Below are 19,264 nucleotides of genomic sequence, written 5' to 3'. Positions count from 1 at the left end.
CTACCTGTCAACTGTCTCACCTGATTCTTCCTGCTCTTGCTCTCTCTGTCCTCTGTCTCTCCGCCCTACTCTCTCCCTCTTTGCACTAAAAATCACACACAAACATGTAGCATACAGTTAGAAAATTATATAATCTGAATGCGAAGTAATGTAAAATCATTGTCCACTGCAGTGAATGTTGGCAAAACAGCAGCTGATTTACAACCATGCAGTCTTGACTACCTGTCCAAATTCTCACCTGTCTCTTTGTCTTTCACTGTGATGACTCCATCCGCCTCTCTCGCCTTCTCTCCCTTGCTATCCTCCTCTCACCTTTGTACTGTCAACCAAAAGGCAAATATAATAACCAAACAGATTATTTATAATATAACGAGAGATGGGAAGAATCTATATTAAATTATAACATTATTCTAATTCAATATTAGACAGGTAACATCATTATGTTTTACTGAAAAAAAAAATTGAACATCCATTTTTACAAAAACAGGTTTTCTTAATGGTCATATTTGAAATTGAAAAAGGGCTTCAGCAAACTGATGTTGCATTCTAATTAAACAGAACAAAACAGAGAAAGACATAGCGAGTTGCTGTCAACTTGAGTAATACATTTTCACTTAAACTGTCTCTCCTCTGCTCCACTCCGTGTGTGTGGACTAAACTCCACTCTGTGAAACAGAGCAGGAGGTCAGGTACATGAGAAGGAAAAATTATAGTAGTAGTTTTTTTTTTAGGGTGCTGAGATGAAATTTAGGTGTGCTTTGGCACTGAAAAGTCTGAAATCACCAGTGACCCAGTGTATTACATACACATATCTAAAACTACATAATAATTAATGTAAAAAGTGTAGGAATAATAAGCCAAGGATTCACTCTACACCTTTTTAGTCAGTATGATTTGCCTGGTTTTGATTAATTTACATGTGTATATGAGTTACAAAAAAAAAAAAAAAAAAAAGACTGAAATAAACAAAAAAATAAACTAAAACTAATGTAGCCAAAACAACAGCCCTGTAATTTGGGTGGGAAACAATTTTTAAAATGTAAACATTTACCAGCAACTGACAGATAAATGTTCAAATTTAAAATAGTAAATCATTATTTATTGGCCGAAATCTACCACTTTCACATTTTATCAGCATCTGGCTGGTGCCAATTTCCTTTCATGTCTGTAATATATGACTACTACAGCATTGTATTAAGGTATTCCTAATATTTTGTCCACTTATTAGAAACAACTCAGTTCAACTCAGTCTACACCTCTATGTAAAATTTTCGACAACAACTTAACATTATAAACTTCATGTATTGTAGGATTGTGTTGTGTACTGCGTTAGTTTTAGCGAGGTGTACCTAATAAACAAGCAATTATTTATACATCTGTTCAAGAAAATAAAATATGCACATCATAGTCTCTTATATTAGCCTGTTGTTGATCATAGAATGGAGTTTGTTGATTAATCTTTGAATTTACAGGTACTCGACCGCATCAAAACAAGTGCAAAAGAAAAGTTTAAAGCTAAGTTAATTAAGTGCAGCCATTTAAACATGGCAGCAACATTGTCAGAGTTTGAGGTTTTTCTTAATAAAGCCCGTGTACAGACATCCACCGCAGGTCAAACCAGGACACCACCTCCACCCCCAGGTCTGGATGTCATGTTTACAGCCAGGTTTCATTTTCCTAATGATGATTAACGTGCAACACTGCCCACAGTATGCACCTTGTATACTGCTCCCCGTCCGCAGCGTTTCACCCAGGGAGCTGTAACTCTCATCACACCAGCTCTTTCCATCTCCCTGTAATTGCATTATCAATCCAGTGAAGGAAAAAGGGAAAAAAAAAAAACCAACAAAATGAACTGCCCCGGCATCGTGCATGCACAGCTCATTTAGCTCCCGGCGTAATGAGAGCTGTTGCGTAAAAGCACAATCAATTTCTAATGTGCTGGTTTACAGCACCCACCAGACTGACAGCCGAGCCAATACACGACAAGAAGTTTAATGGTGTTTTTTGGAGCAGCAACAGTCTACAGCGATGCATGATGGGAAAACAGGACTCGAAAAGAGTGCCTGGAGCGGCCTAGAGCGATGAGTGTGTCAAAACTGCTCAGAGGGAAATTGACAGGGAGAGATGGAGGAGGGCAGACAAAAAATTAAAGGTGACTAAATGATGAACAGCTTTAGTGTTAAAGAAAGATGTCTGTCACAGCCTTACACGTACAATGGAGTTTTAAATCCAGAGACAGTATTTGCGCCACATTAAAGATACATTAACTATTATAAACACTTATTTTGAAGTATAAAAGCAGGCATTCTTTACAGTGGTGGTGAATGCATCTCCTTGCAGTAACACATTATTTTCCCAACATAAAAAAAACAAAACCCCAAAATCATTCTCTCAAAACTGAAAACAAACGCTGCTGAGGCCTCCTTCCCCTCACCGAGCCATTCCAATCAGCATGACGGCGCTCGGCGGCGTCGAGGCAAAGAAAATGACTCCTGAAAGAGCCGTTAACGTGATCTGCTAATTTCACATGTTCTGTTAGACTAACACGAGAGCTACTTAAGAAGCCCCGAGTACACGGTGTACCGTTCAAAGAGGAGCATGAGAGGGAACAGCCTGAAATACAAAAATGAGCTGGAAAAAGGACAGAGGGTGAAGAGTCACTTCATGCAGAAGACATGATACAGAGGGGCTGTAGATACTAGCAGCTTTTCTTCAGGTTTCAGAGCAGCTGTGGCGTCACTGTGGAGTGTTTTCCTCCTCTTCCTCCTCCTCAGAGTCCTCCTGTTGGCTTTTCTTCTGTAGAGAAGACAAAGAGAAGGTTAAAGTTGAAGATATACAGTGTTTTCCAGTGTTAGTTTCTAATTCTAACCATGCTTGAGGGTACAAGTAGATTCACACTGAAGAAAAGGACTTCTGAATTTAGATTTGGGATGATACAGCCAACCCTGCTGACATACAAGAACATCAATATTGGACAATTATAAAAGCATTATGTCAACATTTTACTTTCCACAATATATGCACATGGCAACTACAAGATTTTAGTTTTGTTTGACTTGGTAACACCCGTGGCTGCTGGTGGTAAGTTAATGCTAACAGTGTCTTCATAACAAAAGCACCCGACTTCCATTTGAAAGGACACTTTGATTGATTACTTTGGGATGGAGACGCACTTTGAGTGGCTAGTCTTTCAGACAGAAGAAGACAAGCATTCTGCCTGAGCTCATCGGTGACATTCTACACAATGTTTGTGATTCCACCGGCAGCAACTCGGTGCGTTCCAGAAGCGGGTCTCCACTCTGATCGCTTCAAATACGTGCCAAGTATTATTGAAGGATGCTGTGTCAATCTGCAAGGGGCAGATTGAGCAGGCGGGAAGTCAGACAGAAAAACCATAGAGATTTAGAATTATAAACAGACAAAAAAATAGAACTATTTAACTATGTAGGCTACTTATCCATGGTACTGGCACAAAAAGGAAGGAAAGGTGCAGACGTTTCAGATTACATCATTACGTAACTAATTCACAGTGCATAAATGTAGTGCAAATCAAGTGAATTTCCTTCAATATGTACACACGTGAATCCCTAGTGTATGTGGACGCCATTTGAAGCCTGTGTGCCACTGACAAAGCAAACTACTATATAAAGAGGTAGCTGATGAGTGTAAATATGTGTAATAGCAGACTATATGCCAGCTATAAACAGTATCCAAAATTGTGTTTGGTATGATGAACATTTTAAGGATTACAGGGTTTAAGGATAGGGATATGGCAAAACAACTATGTTTAAGCTTTGGTGACAAACCTGGTTAAGGAGGTAAACAGGAAACCTAAATTAAATATGTCCATCTCAACATGATCAGGGCCACAGATGAGAATTGATAAGATTTTATTGACACCAGTGCCATTATTGATTCTGTTTACTGGTGCAATTCTTCATCAATTCCCTTATTGATCAATTTTCTGTGCACGCAAGATGGCTGTAACCTGAGAGACAGCTGTAGCACCCGTCGGTCTGCTTACCTAAAAATCAACAAAATATCAACACAACAGTTCCTCGCCAAATGCTCTTATGAAAGTAAAAATGTGTAACAACATCATACCAGCTTGAGGAAGTCGATGAGTTTGTAGGCGTCTTCTCCAGTGGAGAGGTCAGCAAAGTCCCGTGGGATTCTGTAGCTCAGACAGGGACTGGGCTGCACCGTCACCTCGCTAGTGGTGTAGCGAAACGCTGGGCCTTCCTGCACATACACAGAAACCACATCACCATTAAACTGTTTTCTGAGCCTTTGTCACGTTCCAAGTGATGAATTCTTTTGCAGTAGATCGTGCATGTGATGACGGCTGACCTGCTGCTGGGTGATTTCCCCGCCAGATGTCAGCTCCTCCCAGGTGAACAGCAGCGAGTCGGTCACCTCACCGAAGGGGTTCAGGTCAATGAGCCACACCTTCCCCTGCAACACACACACACATGGGAATACATAAGTGCAACTCAGTGTGCAAGTGGCATTTTTGAAAACTGACTTCATCAAAATTCATCAGTGTGCTTACCTGGCTGTCTCTGTAGACATCAAACACGACTGTAAAACAGAAAAATCAACCATATGAACAACTATACAAATGCAGTTATGTGATATTTATATTATACACATGTATCTGCTAGTTTCACAAAGACAAAAACTGTAATCAAAATTAAGTGACAAATGAGATATATGAGCAATTTTTTCCCTGCATTTTCTCCTCCCTCAATATCCTGTTTTCAACAGTAAATATTTAATAAATCACAGTCTGAGACAGTCTGTTTCTGTCTGAGCAGAACTGAAGGAGCTTTACAGAGGCAGAGAGAGAAAAAAGGACGCTGATGCTCACAGTCTTCGTCCAGGAAGTTGTACTGGATGTGCTGGCTGAAGAACTCTTGTATGGCCTGACAGATCTGCTCCTCCTGCTTCAAGATGTGCTGGTAATACTGAGTGTAGTCTCTCTGGGAGATAGCTGGGAACAGGCAGAAACACCATGAGTGGAGCCCAAATTGAATTTTATAATTGTTTCTAAATTAGCCTGCTGAGTAGAAGTGCAGCTCAAACATCATTACAGCCCAGTTATATCACAGTTTTTTCCCATATCAGACATTTTCAGCTCAGTTTGCTGTGTAAAAACAGCGCCCTCTTGCTTTTTTGTGCTGTTAAGCAATCAAGTATGGATCCAAACGTTGGTGGCTTACACTGTAAAATGCAATGGGCTCCTTAAAGAGATTCTTTCCATAGTCAGTCATAGATACAGGTCAACATGCCCGGTTTTTCCAGTCTTTTCCAACAGTTCACCACTGTTATATAAGCCAAAATCACTCTCTCCAAATCAACCAAACTCCAATGGCAAAAACAGTAATTCTATCTCTTAGAACGTGCAAGTTGCTGGTCTACCACTGCCTCAAATGGTTAGTTTCTTTGTGTTTTCCTGTGACTTTGGTGAATCTCTGCTAACCTTTTTAAAACACTGAAGTCACACAATAACACAAAAACAGATCAAGGCAGCAGACCAACCACTCCTGTGTCCTCGAGGTAAAATTACTGGTCGCTTTGGAGAGAATGACATCTGGCAGTTTCCTATCAGAAAAGTCTGTCTGAAGGCAAGTTAAACTGAAAATATTTTAAATATAGTGTACACTTTTTCTTAATGTTTGGGGACGAAGCCCAAATGATCAGATCAATGATCTGAGTGTGAGCGCAGCAGAGTTTTTACCGATCAGTTTGTTTTCTTTGACGAAGCAGCGAAACTCTCCGCCAGGAATCAGTTCGCTCCACTTCCTCAGGACCAGCTGAGAACAAAAGAAAAAGACAAATGAATTTTCTTCAGAGCAAAAAAGCCTCTCTAACTGGATGACAGGACATGTAATATCAGATTAAACATAAACTAATGACATTAACAATATAAAAAATCATAGTGAACAACCTTTTACAAACAGTGTATTAATGCTGTGTGTTTAGTTTGTCTTTTGAACATTAAATACCTCATAGTTTATGACCGGATCAGGGGAGTCCTGGTCACTACATACGAGGAATCTGCACAAAGAAATGAATGAAGGTTACAACCAAAAACAAATAACAAATAATAAAAACTACAATGCATGGTCCTGGATTATCACAGGGGTATAATGTCTTTTTTAGTTTTCACTATAATCACTCAGTCACTCTGCTAACAGCTTGGCTGCTCTCTAGAAGTTTGAGAGAAGTTTTAGAAGAGTCCAACAAACAATCATACATCATGAAAACAGCTTTCCCGAGGCTGTGGCTGAAGTAAATCACTCGCTGCACTAAATGTTTGTCATGCAAAGCAGAAAAGCGTCAAGCATCAATCTACACCACCGCAAATTCTCCAGCTGCCACTTGTGTTTTTTACTGCAGATCGAAAGCAGCCTGTGAACACCAAACCTGGTTATTTTTTTGATAGCCCTTGTCATCTAAATGCAAAATATGTGTATGTTTGTGTTGAGGTTGTTGGATAGCGAGGCTTACGGCTGCGTGAGGTCGTGAGTGATGAAGTCAGAACTTTTAAAGAGCAGGAATATATCACTGAGGCTGTGACACTGCAGGGAACTGTTCAGAGCAATCCAGTTGGCATCCTGAAGGGGAGACACACACACACACACACAAACAAACACACATTAAATTATGCCTCAATCTTTAATGCTGGCAGTGTTAAAAGAGGCAATTCTAATTCTCCAGTGTACTGGAAAATAGAAGGCTTTCAGCCAACAATAAATTGGCTTATCCTACATTTAAAAAGAAGTCATGTCAATACACTCTTAGACTTAAAAGGAAGAATTCACAAATCAAAAATACATAATTTCCTCTGGCTTGTAGTGCTATCTATCCATCTCCACTGTTTTGACATGAGCTGCTGAGTTTTGGACATTAGTCAAGGAGAGGGGGCGGGCTTTTCCACGGCCGAAATTTAACTATGGCCGAACTTTCCAGCCAAAGGTTGTTGTTTTTTACCAGCTAGAAAACTGCATCATTCTTAATTTGACTAAAAGTAATTACCTCATTCATCTGCACCCTCCTCTTTACCATCACTTTAAAGAGACAATTATGAACAGATAACATCAAATTTACAACTTTTATCCTTTTTCAATAAAGAAGAATTATAAATGAATTACATAGTTGCACTCCATCTCATACTGTTCCTACAGCTCCTCTTTCTTACTCTGTTCTAAAAACAGAAGTACACACACTGTGGTTTTCTTTTTGTTGGCTAAACAACAACGTCTCGCTACATCTCTAATAACATATAACTCAGATGTTTCTTGCAGCAAAACAGAGACAGACATTAGAAAGCACCAAATAGTTATGTAGTAGTGTAAGTAGTATAAATAAAAAAACACAGTGATGTAAAGCTGGCCCTACACTCTGATTCTAAATTATTTAGTGCCCCCCTTAGCCAGTAACCATAATTTATTTTTCTGCCAAAGCCAAAATTTACCTGCGTTTTGCAGGGGTTACTTTTGGACCAACAGGCGCTGTCTCCAAAACTCAGCAACTCCCCGAAACAATCTAGATAGATTAAGTATCTGTTTTTGATTTGGGGTTGAACTGTCCCTTTAACAGTCTGCAACCGTAAAATAAAGCAATCATACAGTTTTAATTTTTCTTAAAGCAGACGAGTGCAGTGTTTTACCCGTGGAGCACTCCAGTTGAGTTTGGGAAAGATGCGCCCACCCAGGGCGTTTATGGCCTCCAACACTTTAGAGTTGAATTCTGGGAACTCAGGAGCCTAACAGACACAAAGCAACATCATCAGATGAAAGTCTTAATTACTGTAATATTAAAAAATAATATGCCTTGGCTAGGGTTGCAGTAGTATGCTGGTGTCACAGTATACCATAGTATGAAAATTGACTCTTATCACACCATGTACATTTGCTTATCTACAGTTTCAAGTTTCATGTCAGGACAAAATATTTTGTGACATTTTAATTACATATTTGTTCAACAAAAAACGTCAAGTCTTGATTCCATTAAGGATCAATGTAACTCATAATACATCAGTTTCCTGAGAGAGTTATTGTACCATGAAAATTTCATACTGTTGCAATCCTTGATGCACAATGTAAAATGCTGAGAGCCGTACTGGCATACTTGGAATACTTCAGGCTTCTATAAACGCAGGTTTCAAACATTAAAACAATGTTTTAAGCACCAGGAGGGAACTAAAGTCTGCATTTGTTGTTTGGCCTTAAAAATACCAACAGTGCATTTGGATGAGAAACACTAAATGCACTTACAGTGACTGTGGTGGTTGTCTCATCATCTGACCACTAGAAGGGAGCAGAGGACAAGAAACAAGATCAGAAGGTTAGAAAACAGGTTCAGTGTCCACCAGACAAAGCACTTACAAATAATGTGACTGGATGATGACACTTCTGCCTATTAAAAGCCTCTGAAAACCTCTAAGACATTTAACTTTCATGTGCACTTATTCACTAAATGTTGGTTGTTGTTGTGGGTCACCATAATATTGGTGTCTGCTTTCAGTGGAGTGTTAGTTACCTCAGAGGCATTTCCAGATTTATGTGAAGGAATATAAACTTATATTTACTAATGTATAGTCACCAAAATGGATACATGTCATGATGATAAATGCCAGAAAACACTGACTTCAGTCTACAATCTTGGCTTCAGCATTGCAACTTCACAAAAGACTTTTTAAATTATAGCTATATAGATCTGACACTTTGTGACACTTGATCCTATGAAAATGTGAAACAAATTGTGATTGTGAAAGAGCAAAAGAGTTGAGACAAAATAAGACAGGATCACGACAGAAGCAGGCCTCCTGGTGGACAACAGCCTTCTGCTCCCGTACCTGAATGTCTTCCTCTGCATTTGAGTCGCTGTTGTTAGTGTGCGTCTGCTGTGTGTTGTGGTCACTGAAGGGAAGTGGAAAAACAACAGATAAGCATGTGACCATGACAACGAGGTCAACCTGTAGCGTCACTTGTCCACTACACACAAACCTTTAGTGTCTTTATATCGATGCTTCTGAAACACAGCAGGTCACCTTACTGCCGTTCAAATACTGTCGGAGCAAACCGTAAGATGGAACTGAATTTTACCATCATATTTTCACCTCCACTTATGTGGAAGCTTTACACCAATTCTGGCACTGAAATTCTGGTAAGCCCATGCAGATTTATCATTGATCATATTTTTAAAGCTATTCATCATTGGGAAATGTGGTTTCTTCAAGAACCCAAGAAAAGAAAACAAACATTTTATGATAAATTGGGTAATGATGTTGCCAATATTTTCATACATAAATGTGAAATTAGCAATAAAAAAACTTATTTTGTTGTTTTTTTGCACTTTTTATTTATGGTTATTTAAAATTATTAAAACTATCTGTCAAAGTTTACTGTTTCAGGGCCTTGATATCATTGTGGACAACAACATTTATTGTTAAACTGTAAAATATCATCCCTCTGTTGCACTCTTATGTTAATGTTAACCACTTTTGAGGAATCATCGCAAAAATGTGTGTTTATTTAAGTATCCTATATTCTGTACATTATATTCTGTATAAATAATACTGGCCAATATGCTGACGTAGGACTTTTTAACTCCCTAATATTGGTATTGGTATCACCCTATTGGTATCACACTGGACACTATTTTGGTCTAGTGTGATATACCCTTGACTAATTGCAATTATTCTAGAAAGGACTGAAGTCTATTTTGAGTTAGAGCAGGAGTGTCTCAGATTTCTATTATACTGTTATTGCTATTTTTGTATTTAAATGCATTGGTATTACGCCTAAGCAATATAGCTGAAACAGCGATCGAGATAGTCAAGTTTCATATTGGTTAGTGTTGATTATTGCTGGTCACGTAAGTTGTGACTGATGACATGGGGCGGAAGCAGCTATGGTGATAAAATGAGTTTCTTTTAATATCAAAGGGCAATATAGACTAAATCAAATGCTTCTATATCAATATTGTGGGGATGACTATTGGTGATTTCACAAAATATTGACAAAATGAAATTTTTGACAAATAATCATCAGTAATAAGGATATAATGACTAAATGAGTAAAGGAAAATAATAGAACAGCCAGAACATTCTGGTAGGTGCAGCCTTTAAAACCAGGAAGACAACACTTATATTTATGCCTTATCATATATTTAACAATATCCAAAATCTATCATGACCTCTAGTCTTACATCGCAATACAATGTTACATTGATATCTTGCCCAGCCCTATTTGGTATCTCTGGTCATTTCAACAAAGCCGACTTAAAAATACTGTATGTGTGCCAGTGTCAGAGTGTGTGTGGCCTCATACCTCCCAGAGACTACCAGTGTCCCATCGTCCAGTAAATAATCTATTACATTCTGAGGCAGTGGAAGAATCAGACTGGAAAAAAAAAAGAATAATGCCAGCATATAAATATAAGTAAATAATAGAGTAAATAACTAACAAACACAGGTGGCTGCTAAAAAAGGATTTAAACACAACAGACCCTTTTTAGCAGCCATTCTGACATTAAAGAGTAGTATAAACACAGGTGTTACCAATGATACTTATGATACTGTCGTTTCATTCAGGTCCAACAGAGTCAGTTGATGCTATTGTGCATGTTAGCTAACTTGAAAGGCTTGGCTACATTTGGCTACAATAGAACAAGACCTTAATTAGTATAATCGATAACACCTGTGTTTAGCCTACTATTTCATATCAATATGGCTGCTGTGAAAAATGTCTATTATTAAACATAAGGGTAGGCGAGAAGATAGAGATGGCAGCTATCTGTTTCTGTCTGGTAGCTACCGTCAGCTGTCGGTTATAGGAACAAACGTTATGTTTTTCAGCTACAACAATTAAAACATTTTCTGTCCGAACGGCAGCTATCTACCTTTTAATCGTATGTTTCTTGAATATCGGATACCAAACCGAAAACTGACAGTTGACAACTTGCTCCTTCTTCATGCTGCAATATCCTGTAACGGAAAAGTGTCCTTCAGTAAATATCTTCCGACCCCCTGATATTTTGGAAAATTCCGGAGCCGCGTTCTGCTTCAACGACTCCACATTTTGTGCTAATATTGCTCTGTTTTTTTGCGTTATAAATTATTTTAATGGCTTTTAAATCCCTTTCTTAACAGTGGAGGCTTTATTGCTGGAATTATCCAATAAACTTGTGTGTCCAGAGGGGGAGGTCTTTTTGAGGTGCACGTGTAGGCGTGGTCGATGTAAAACCCGCTGACTTCGACATAGATCGTTTATTAAAAAGAGAAATCACTCCATACCAAAAAAGAAAAACTACAGTCGTAACGTATTTATTCTCAACCCTCACAAACCTACAGTATATTTCCAAACTTCCCATTATTAATTTAGCTGACATAATCAATAAGCAAGACCAACAGTACATGATGACTTTGGATATGGTCATTTTTTTGGATATTAGCTAACTTGAGAACCTAAAAACTTCAAACTTAGAGATTTGTTACTTATATTGACATAATAAGACTACAATTGTTGTTATTATTTGATAATAATATTTATATATTTAAGAGAAAGCCACTGAGTAACATTATTATGCATTATCATGGATACATTTTATCTAAAATTTTGAAATGAACATCTTTGACTTTGAAAACTTGAAAACTACTTTTGAAAAAGTTGATGAATATGCTGTTCACTTATACAGTAGGTCATATGGCTGTATAAGTCTGTGTGAATTTAACACAAAGCAATTCTTGGTAGTTATCATCATTATTTCATGAGAAAAAAATATGAGGATAAAAAATAGGTTTTGAAACATTAGTTCCAACAATAAGGGATTGCTGATGAAATTTAGAAAAAGAAACAGGAAGTTTGTTAGGTGAAAAACACAAAAGGAGACTAACAATTTTATCACAGAGAGTTAGAGCTGAGGTTAGTTAGGGTTAGGGTTCATTTTAAGGATAAGTCTTCACAACTGGGGTGACGTTCGCGGTACCCGGAAGTAGTGACAGAGTGAGTCTTCATTAACCGTATACGATCTCTACTACTACTGACATATCGTTGGGATTTCACGTGAGTTAAGTTTAATTTTTTCTGTTTTAAATGATAGGATGCAGTTTAAAACACACGAACTCTGAGCCCTTGTATTATTGTTTTATGTGCAGTAGAAAGTAGTTGTGAAATGAACAAGAAATCGAACAGAAAAGCTAAAATTGTAAATGAACGGGGGGGAGTTTGAACTCCTTAGCAGCTAATTGAGCAACTCATGATCAGTGAACGTCTCGTCCCGTCCACTCTGAAATGTTGTTTGTCTGCGTTTTGTTTTAACTTTCAGCTAAGCTCGTTGTGAATAAGTGTTAATAATTTATTTAAAGCTTTCTGACTCGACTGTCTCCCATTTACAGTTGTCCCGATAGCGAAAATGAGCAACTCTTCGGAACCCAAAGCGGCCACTGTTCCACACATAGTGAAAGAAGAGGTGCGTTTACTTGTTGTGTGTAACTCTGTAACTGCTGTCTTCAAATGCTACACATAAAGTGTGACTTAAAGCACTTGTTTTTTTAAAATAAATATATAGTGATTTATAATAGATAGATTAGACAATAATGAAAATAATCATTAGTTGCAGCCCTGTTCCAATCTTCTCCATGAATAATCCTAACTAAGTTCAACAAAACAACCTCATGCACAACTCTGATGAATGAATAATAAGTTAGATGGACAGCCACTCACTGAGTGTTCTTTCTTGAAAATGAGACATTTCACAGATAAACCAAATTTCCCCTGGATTTGTTTTTTAATGTTTAAAATACTGATATAATATGTTGATGTTGTAGTTGCTCCAAGTAGTCTAAAATCTCACTGTACATTGTACTGTGTATGATTGTATAAATGACAGTACAGTTGATCTTTACCTTTGCTTTTGTAGCTGGGTATGATTGGGTAAGAGTCTTTGTTCTACATGTTGCATTCAGTGACCTTCTGATCATCTTAGCTTGGTGCGTTTACTGTCTGTGTTGTAGCTCATTGCAACAGGAAAATGGGTGAAGCTGGAGAAGACGACATACGTGGACCCCGCTGGAAACACCAGGTACTGTTCTGTCTTTGACTGACATCACAGTCGCATGAAGTTTCCTCCTGCGCACACAGTTTGACCCCCCCGTTTTCACCCACCAGAACCTGGGAGACGGCGAAGAGGACGACGAGACGGGCCAACACAGAAGCAGATGGTGAGAGTCTGTTTATTTTTTTTTTTCTGTTTTAAAGTTAGTCAGTGACAGTTGGGTCAGATTCTGAGTTGTTCCAGCTGTAACACAGTTTTTCTGTCCTGCAGGTGTTGGAATTATCGCGCTGCTCAAACGGACCCTCCACAGAGATTGCGTAGTGATGGTGAAGCAGTTCCGTCCTCCGATGGGATGCTACACACTGGAGTTTCCTGCAGGTCAGATTTGTTTTTGTGGATTCTTTGAACACTCTCTGCAGACAACAACTTCATGTGTCATTTTTTCATGTCAGAAACATTTTTACCTCTCTCATTCTCATTCTCCTCCCACACAAAGGGGCTTTTGTTAACCACTGTTGTTTTCTGAAGATTGTCTGTGCTGTGTTCAGGCTTGATTGATGAGGGCGAAAGTGCGGAGGTTGCTGCATTAAGGGAGCTAAAAGAAGAAACCGGCTACAAAGGAGAAGTAGTTGGAGTCACTCCAGGTATCATCACACAAGGAGAACTGTACACTTGATTACATTAGCTGCCTCTCTTGGCTGTATCTTATCTTTTCTGTCTGCTGGAAAGTTTTTTCTTTTAATCTTCAGAACATACAGTGATAGTAGTAATGTTATTTGGATTGCAGTGACCTGTCTGGACCCCGGTCTGTCCAACTGCACCACTCAGATGGTCATGGTCAACATCAATGGAGACGACATGGAGAACATCAACCCGACGCAACAGCTCGGTGAGCACACTGACTCTGATTTATTTGCTCACTCATTCAGTTGTTCACCATGTAGCTCAACCGTTCCTTCCACCAGTCACTTGGTTTTAACACATAAAGTTACAGTGTCACAGCTGAAAAAGAAGAGATCCCAGGGGTCTTATTTATAAAAATGATTTCTGAACAGTTTTGATCTTGAGTATGATGTAAGCAGAAAAGTAGAAATTATAAGCAGTCCTTTATAAAATTTTACTTTGATGTGGGAATAATCTTGACTTGATGTAAGTGATTTTCCTGCTGGTTATGTCGGGGTTCTGCAGCCTGTGGTGAACTTTGCAACTTTATGAACAATGTGACGGGATTTATCAGTTCAAGGTGATGAATTAATAGCGACACACTCCCAAGCTTTGTGTTTGTCTTTGTTTGTCTTTGTTTGTCTCCTCTAGCATTGCTGTGTTCTTGTCTTCCAGAAAGTTCACGTTTCTGGATAATAACTGTAACAAAAAAAGGACAAAAAAATTCAAGGCAACTGTCTTCACTAAATGTTTGACTTTTTAATCAAATTCAAACTAAGGTTTGAAATAAGCTCAAAAAAGTCCTATAATCTTTTATTGTTTTAATAATTTACATTGGGCCCTGAAAAAAAAGAAAAAAATTAACCATTATTTACTTTCACTTTAATAAGTTTACTCAAAAATTTTGAAATAAAAAATGCTTTGCTTCCAGAACTCAGAGATTCAGATTTATTTAAAGAACAAAAGTAGGTTGGAAAAACTTTTTTTAAGTTCATGTCAAAGTTTGATACTCAAAAAACTCATCTGACGACAGTTGCCTTGAAATTAAGAGTTTTCTCAACTTTCTTTTTTCTGTTGTTCCTGACTAAACCCTCATCTGTGCTTCATTATATAAGAGGAAATCACTGATTATAAGGCAGCTGTCAATAAGTTGATGTGAGATTTAGAGATCAAAGGTGTTTAAGTTAGAAATGTTCCTCAGAGTTTTTTTTAATGCTCAGTATCTTTTATTAATCAAACTAAAGCACACGGTCAGAAAGACAAAGACAAAGTTCAAATACAGATCTAATCACAAATAACATTTTCATGCATGAGGCCCCTGGTGATGCTGTCTTGTTTGCTCTACCTTGTATGTGTGGAGAACTAAATAAATTTATCGCTGCTGCAGATACCGGCCCCTTTTGTTCTGTACAAACAGCCTTATCAGAATGCAAACAGGCACACCTCAACATTTAATATTTTTTACAGCTTAATAATCACCAGCAGATAATGATAATAATAATAATAATGATAATGATAATAATAGTATAAATAATATTAAGCCCATAGATTGAGGGTCACATGGTTTTCCAATGATTTGCGAGGGCAAATATTTTCCTACCCACCTCCAGCTGTAATATTAACCCTGTCTGAAGAGGACTTTAGTCCTAAAAATTATAACGCTTCAGTTTGAGTTGATGTGGAGCTTAAATATGTTGTTGAAATCAACTAAAATATAATCTAAAATAATACGGAATGTAAAGGTAATGTTCTGTTCGCTGTATCAGTGGTTTTATTAGTTGATTTTATTGCCGTGTAATTTGACAGTACAGTTTACACAGTTCAGTAGTTGTTAGGAAGATGTCACAGGAGCAGCTGCCTGTCAATGATTACTCACTGACTTTGGATACATGCGCTTGTTGATCTTTAAACGTCAGTGGTGGTGCAGCGGTTAGCATGGACGCCTCACAGCGAGACACACAGGTGGGGCAGTTGGGGTGTTTGTGGGTTGAGGAGAGCCTGTATGTGTGGAGGACGCATGGGTTCTCTCTCCAGGTGCTCTGGTTTCCTCCCACAGTCCAAAGCAGGTGAATTGGTGATGATGAATTGATATAATAAATATCAACAAAAATTGCCACAATACACTTATACTGTAATTTAAAATCACAATAATTTCCCAAATAATTACAAATCGGCTTCATAGTTATAGAAATTATACTTTCTATAATTTTTAAAGCTACTTTTAAAAGCGTCCCTACATCCTTTGGAAGCTTGTTCCAATCATACATTTATCTGAAAACATGAAAGTGACTGTATTTTGAGAATATTTGAGTGTAACCTAAAAAACATGTTGGATAATCTTGTTCTCTTTTGTTCTTCTGCAGGTGATGGAGGTGAGTTGCGTTTCTTATTGTATCAGAAATAATCCTCCTCTCTCATTCCGCAAATCATCACACAAGCCCTTTATCCTCTCTTTGCAGAATTCGTCGAAGTCATCCTTTTACCTCTCGACGAATTCCAGATGAAAATCGATGGTGAGGCCTCAGATTTTTCAGTAAAGTTAGCATTCAGACCGTCTCGAATACACCAACAAACGCTTGGCTTTTCTTTTTTTTTTTTTTTTCCTGTAGAACTGCTGAAGAAAGAAAAAACCGTGGTGGACGCTAAAGTGTACATCTTTGCCATGGGGATGGTTCAGGCCTTCTTTAAGCCGAGGGAGCTGCCCATCCTGAAGCAGTGAGGCAAAACGTTCAGGATGAGGAACACAGGAAGAAACAGTTACATAGGGCTCCTACACAGGACTGAGAAATTTTGAATATTGGAAAGGAAGCTGAAGACTTCCAAATTATATGAAGAAACTGTTGAAATGTAATTGTTGCATTGTATCTTTAGACCCAATGTCACCTCATATTATAATATTTGTTTCTGTTCTACTATTTGCTTCTATAGAGCAGGTGTAAATCATACTGAACGGAAAGATCTTGCAATCAGATGATTAAAAAAGGTCCTTAAAAGATTTAGAACCTAAACCTATGAAGGAGCCCTGTTCACACTACACGTCCTGGATCACTCTTTGTCCTCAGCGTGCCAGAATATGTTTCAGGCCTTAGTCTTTTATGCCTTAAGTGACAAATAGTCATTTGCAGGTTTTTATGAGATTACAGTAGTGTGACAGGATGCAATGTGTTTTTCAAATTTTATGTAGTGACTGTAAAACATTCCTTTACATGTGCTCACATACTGTTTTGCTGACTTAAAGGAATAGTTGGAATTTTTTGAAGTGGGTTTTCATAGTCAGTTTAATACCTACAGTAGATAGCAGTTGGCACGCCACCAGTTTGGAGAAGCAGCGTGAGTACAGCTCTAGCAAGATAAGCAATGTGCTGCAGTGAACAGGGTCCGCAGCAAAATATATTTTAGCCAAAATCAATCAGTTAAAGTGTACTCTATATTTAGAATACTTTCACAGCTTTGCTTTGCCATCAGACAGCCTTTTCTGTAGGGAAATTGCTGTTATATAAAGCAAATATTACTCTGTCCAAACTAACCAAACTCCACAGGCAAAAGTAGTAATTTTACCTCACGAGACACAAGAGTTGCTGGTCTACCTGTGCCTTGATCAGCTAGTTTGCTTGCGTTATTGTGTGACTTTGTTCATAAATGGTTAGTTCAGATTGACCGAAGTGACACAGTAACACAAACAAACAGATCAGTGCAGTGGTAGACCAGTGGCTCCCATGTTCAGCAAGGTGAAATTCCTGTTTTTGCCAAAGGAGTCAGGCTCATATAACAGCGGTTTCCCATTGGAAGATGCTGTCTGATGGCACGTTAAAGCAGTGAAAATTAAATTAAATGTAGAGTACACTTAAAGCGATAGTGATTTTTTGGGGGGGAGTGGCTAAAATACATTTTTTTGCTACTTCATACAACCCCACTCAAAGAAAACAAACTATCCCTTTAATGGGAAAAAATTAACTTCAAAACACTTCCTGTTAAAAATGTCTATTGGTGACGTACATTCCTTCATTTACCCTTCATTCCAAATTGCATAATTTTTCTTTTTACTTTCATTACATACTATAGCTCCTCTCACAAAATATGTACTGTTGCATGCAGTATGCATACATGCGGGACTTGTAACATTTCACTGTGAACTTAAACCATCTTGCTCATACACCCATCACAGAGAATTGTAGGTCAGAATATCCCAAAAAACATGCTGGCGTCAAAACGCAACCGGATGCAGTAGAACATTCTGGTATTTTTGGCATATTGCATTTGACATACTTTGTATTGTGACATTCTAAATCTTTTTTTTTTTTCTGGCATACTAAATAGTATGGAAGTATGGGTATTGAAATGCATAGTTAGCTTTGTGTATTCTTCTTTTTCTTCAATGGTAAATAACAGATTTCAGCCTGGCTGATTTTTTGCACTAACATTTAAGTTCATACAGAGATCAATCAATCCACAGAAAACCAGGAAGCAGCGAGCAGCTGAATCATGTGAGCTCACATCCTCCCTCTGGATTTTGTCTTAAAGCATCCATAACAATCTAATAATTAACATTAGAGGAGCCATTAGTTACAAAGTAACATTGTAATAACAGTTACAGAGAGTATTTGGTTGGTATATTAACAACAGTGTTAACAATATGAGGGGGATTTTTTTCTTGTGTAACTCTACTGTAATGTACAACAGAGGTACTGTATTGATAAAGAAAGTAACTGATTATTAATAGGAAATAATTCATGCTGTGCCACCAGCCTTGTTATGGTGCAATTAACTGGACATTTACTTACCCTGACAACTATAAATTACTGACCAATGAATAAATGTGATATTACCTTTGCTCTTACCTGAATCTGTGTTTCTGTCTCAAACGGATTCATCAGCAACAGCTGAGCAAATGATAGATTTTGAGCATATTGACATGCTGTGTTAGTGGTATGTGATCTCATGCATGTATATGACATCTGCTCTGACAAATATCTTGTCAGGCAGTGGGATTTGTGATATCTTCCCATGTCTTTAACCATGCAGAACTCACAAAAAATGTTTATTTAGTGCAACAACAACAGATTTATATCAATTCTTAATATAAGTCATTACCCTCAGATGAAATTCTAGAGTCCTAGTGAGAGAGATTGTTAAAAAGTCAGAGTAGCATCACTAAAATCTTATTACAAATGTAATCTGGGCTGATTCTAGTTAGTTATTTCTTGTAATGAGAATACTCAATTCTGATTACATGCAAGCCATTACTACTACTACCATTAGTCCTAACATCCCATGATATTGAAAGAAATAAAGGAGTAATAGTAATCTACTCCTTTTCCATCATTATTGATATTATGTAGGATTTAAAGATAAAATAAAATAATCCCTTATTAAATCCCACAACAGGGAAATTTGGGAATAAAACTGAGAAACAAACACAACAGTTGAATTAACAATTTTGTGGACAGTGGGTAGCAAATAGAAAGAAACATCAATTAAAAATACAATGAATAATAAGTAAACAAGTAATATAAACAAGAGGAAATAAGAAAGA

General features: G+C 37.7%; 2 protein-coding genes across 2 annotated transcripts; one reads left to right on the top strand and one right to left on the bottom strand.

The window, feature by feature from the left end:
- Positions 1-1,979: 1,979 nt before the first annotated feature.
- Positions 1,980-11,161, bottom strand: cdc123 (cell division cycle 123 homolog (S. cerevisiae)). The gene is made up of 13 exons (XM_084711218.1): positions 10,915-11,161; positions 10,344-10,415; positions 8,867-8,930; positions 8,286-8,318; positions 7,679-7,774; positions 6,517-6,623; positions 6,012-6,063; positions 5,744-5,819; positions 4,874-4,996; positions 4,556-4,584; positions 4,354-4,458; positions 4,108-4,245; positions 1,980-2,799 (listed from the first exon to the last, which is right to left on the bottom strand). The coding sequence occupies exons 1-13, from the start codon at positions 10,986-10,988 to the stop codon at positions 2,740-2,742; spliced, it is 1,029 nt and encodes a 342-aa protein (XP_084567344.1). The 5' UTR covers positions 10,989-11,161; the 3' UTR covers positions 1,980-2,739.
- An 809-nt stretch (positions 11,162-11,970) lies between these two features.
- Positions 11,971-16,760, top strand: nudt5 (nudix (nucleoside diphosphate linked moiety X)-type motif 5). The gene is made up of 10 exons (XM_084711288.1): positions 11,971-12,077; positions 12,410-12,483; positions 13,028-13,095; positions 13,182-13,234; positions 13,339-13,446; positions 13,617-13,712; positions 13,856-13,957; positions 16,095-16,103; positions 16,191-16,244; positions 16,341-16,760. Exons 2-10 carry the CDS (start codon positions 12,427-12,429, stop codon positions 16,448-16,450), a joined length of 657 nt encoding a protein of 218 aa, XP_084567414.1. The 5' UTR covers positions 11,971-12,077; positions 12,410-12,426; the 3' UTR covers positions 16,451-16,760.
- The last annotated feature ends 2,504 nt before the right edge of the window (positions 16,761-19,264 follow it).

This window comes from Lutjanus erythropterus, chromosome 22 (genome assembly GCF_056507025.1).
Source record: "Lutjanus erythropterus isolate fLutEry1 chromosome 22, fLutEry1.hap2, whole genome shotgun sequence".
Lineage (NCBI taxonomy): Eukaryota > Metazoa > Chordata > Actinopteri > Lutjaniformes > Lutjanidae > Lutjanus > Lutjanus erythropterus.
The sequence above is the reverse complement of the archived record's forward strand: the minus strand, read 5'-3'. Positions and strand labels throughout refer to the sequence as shown.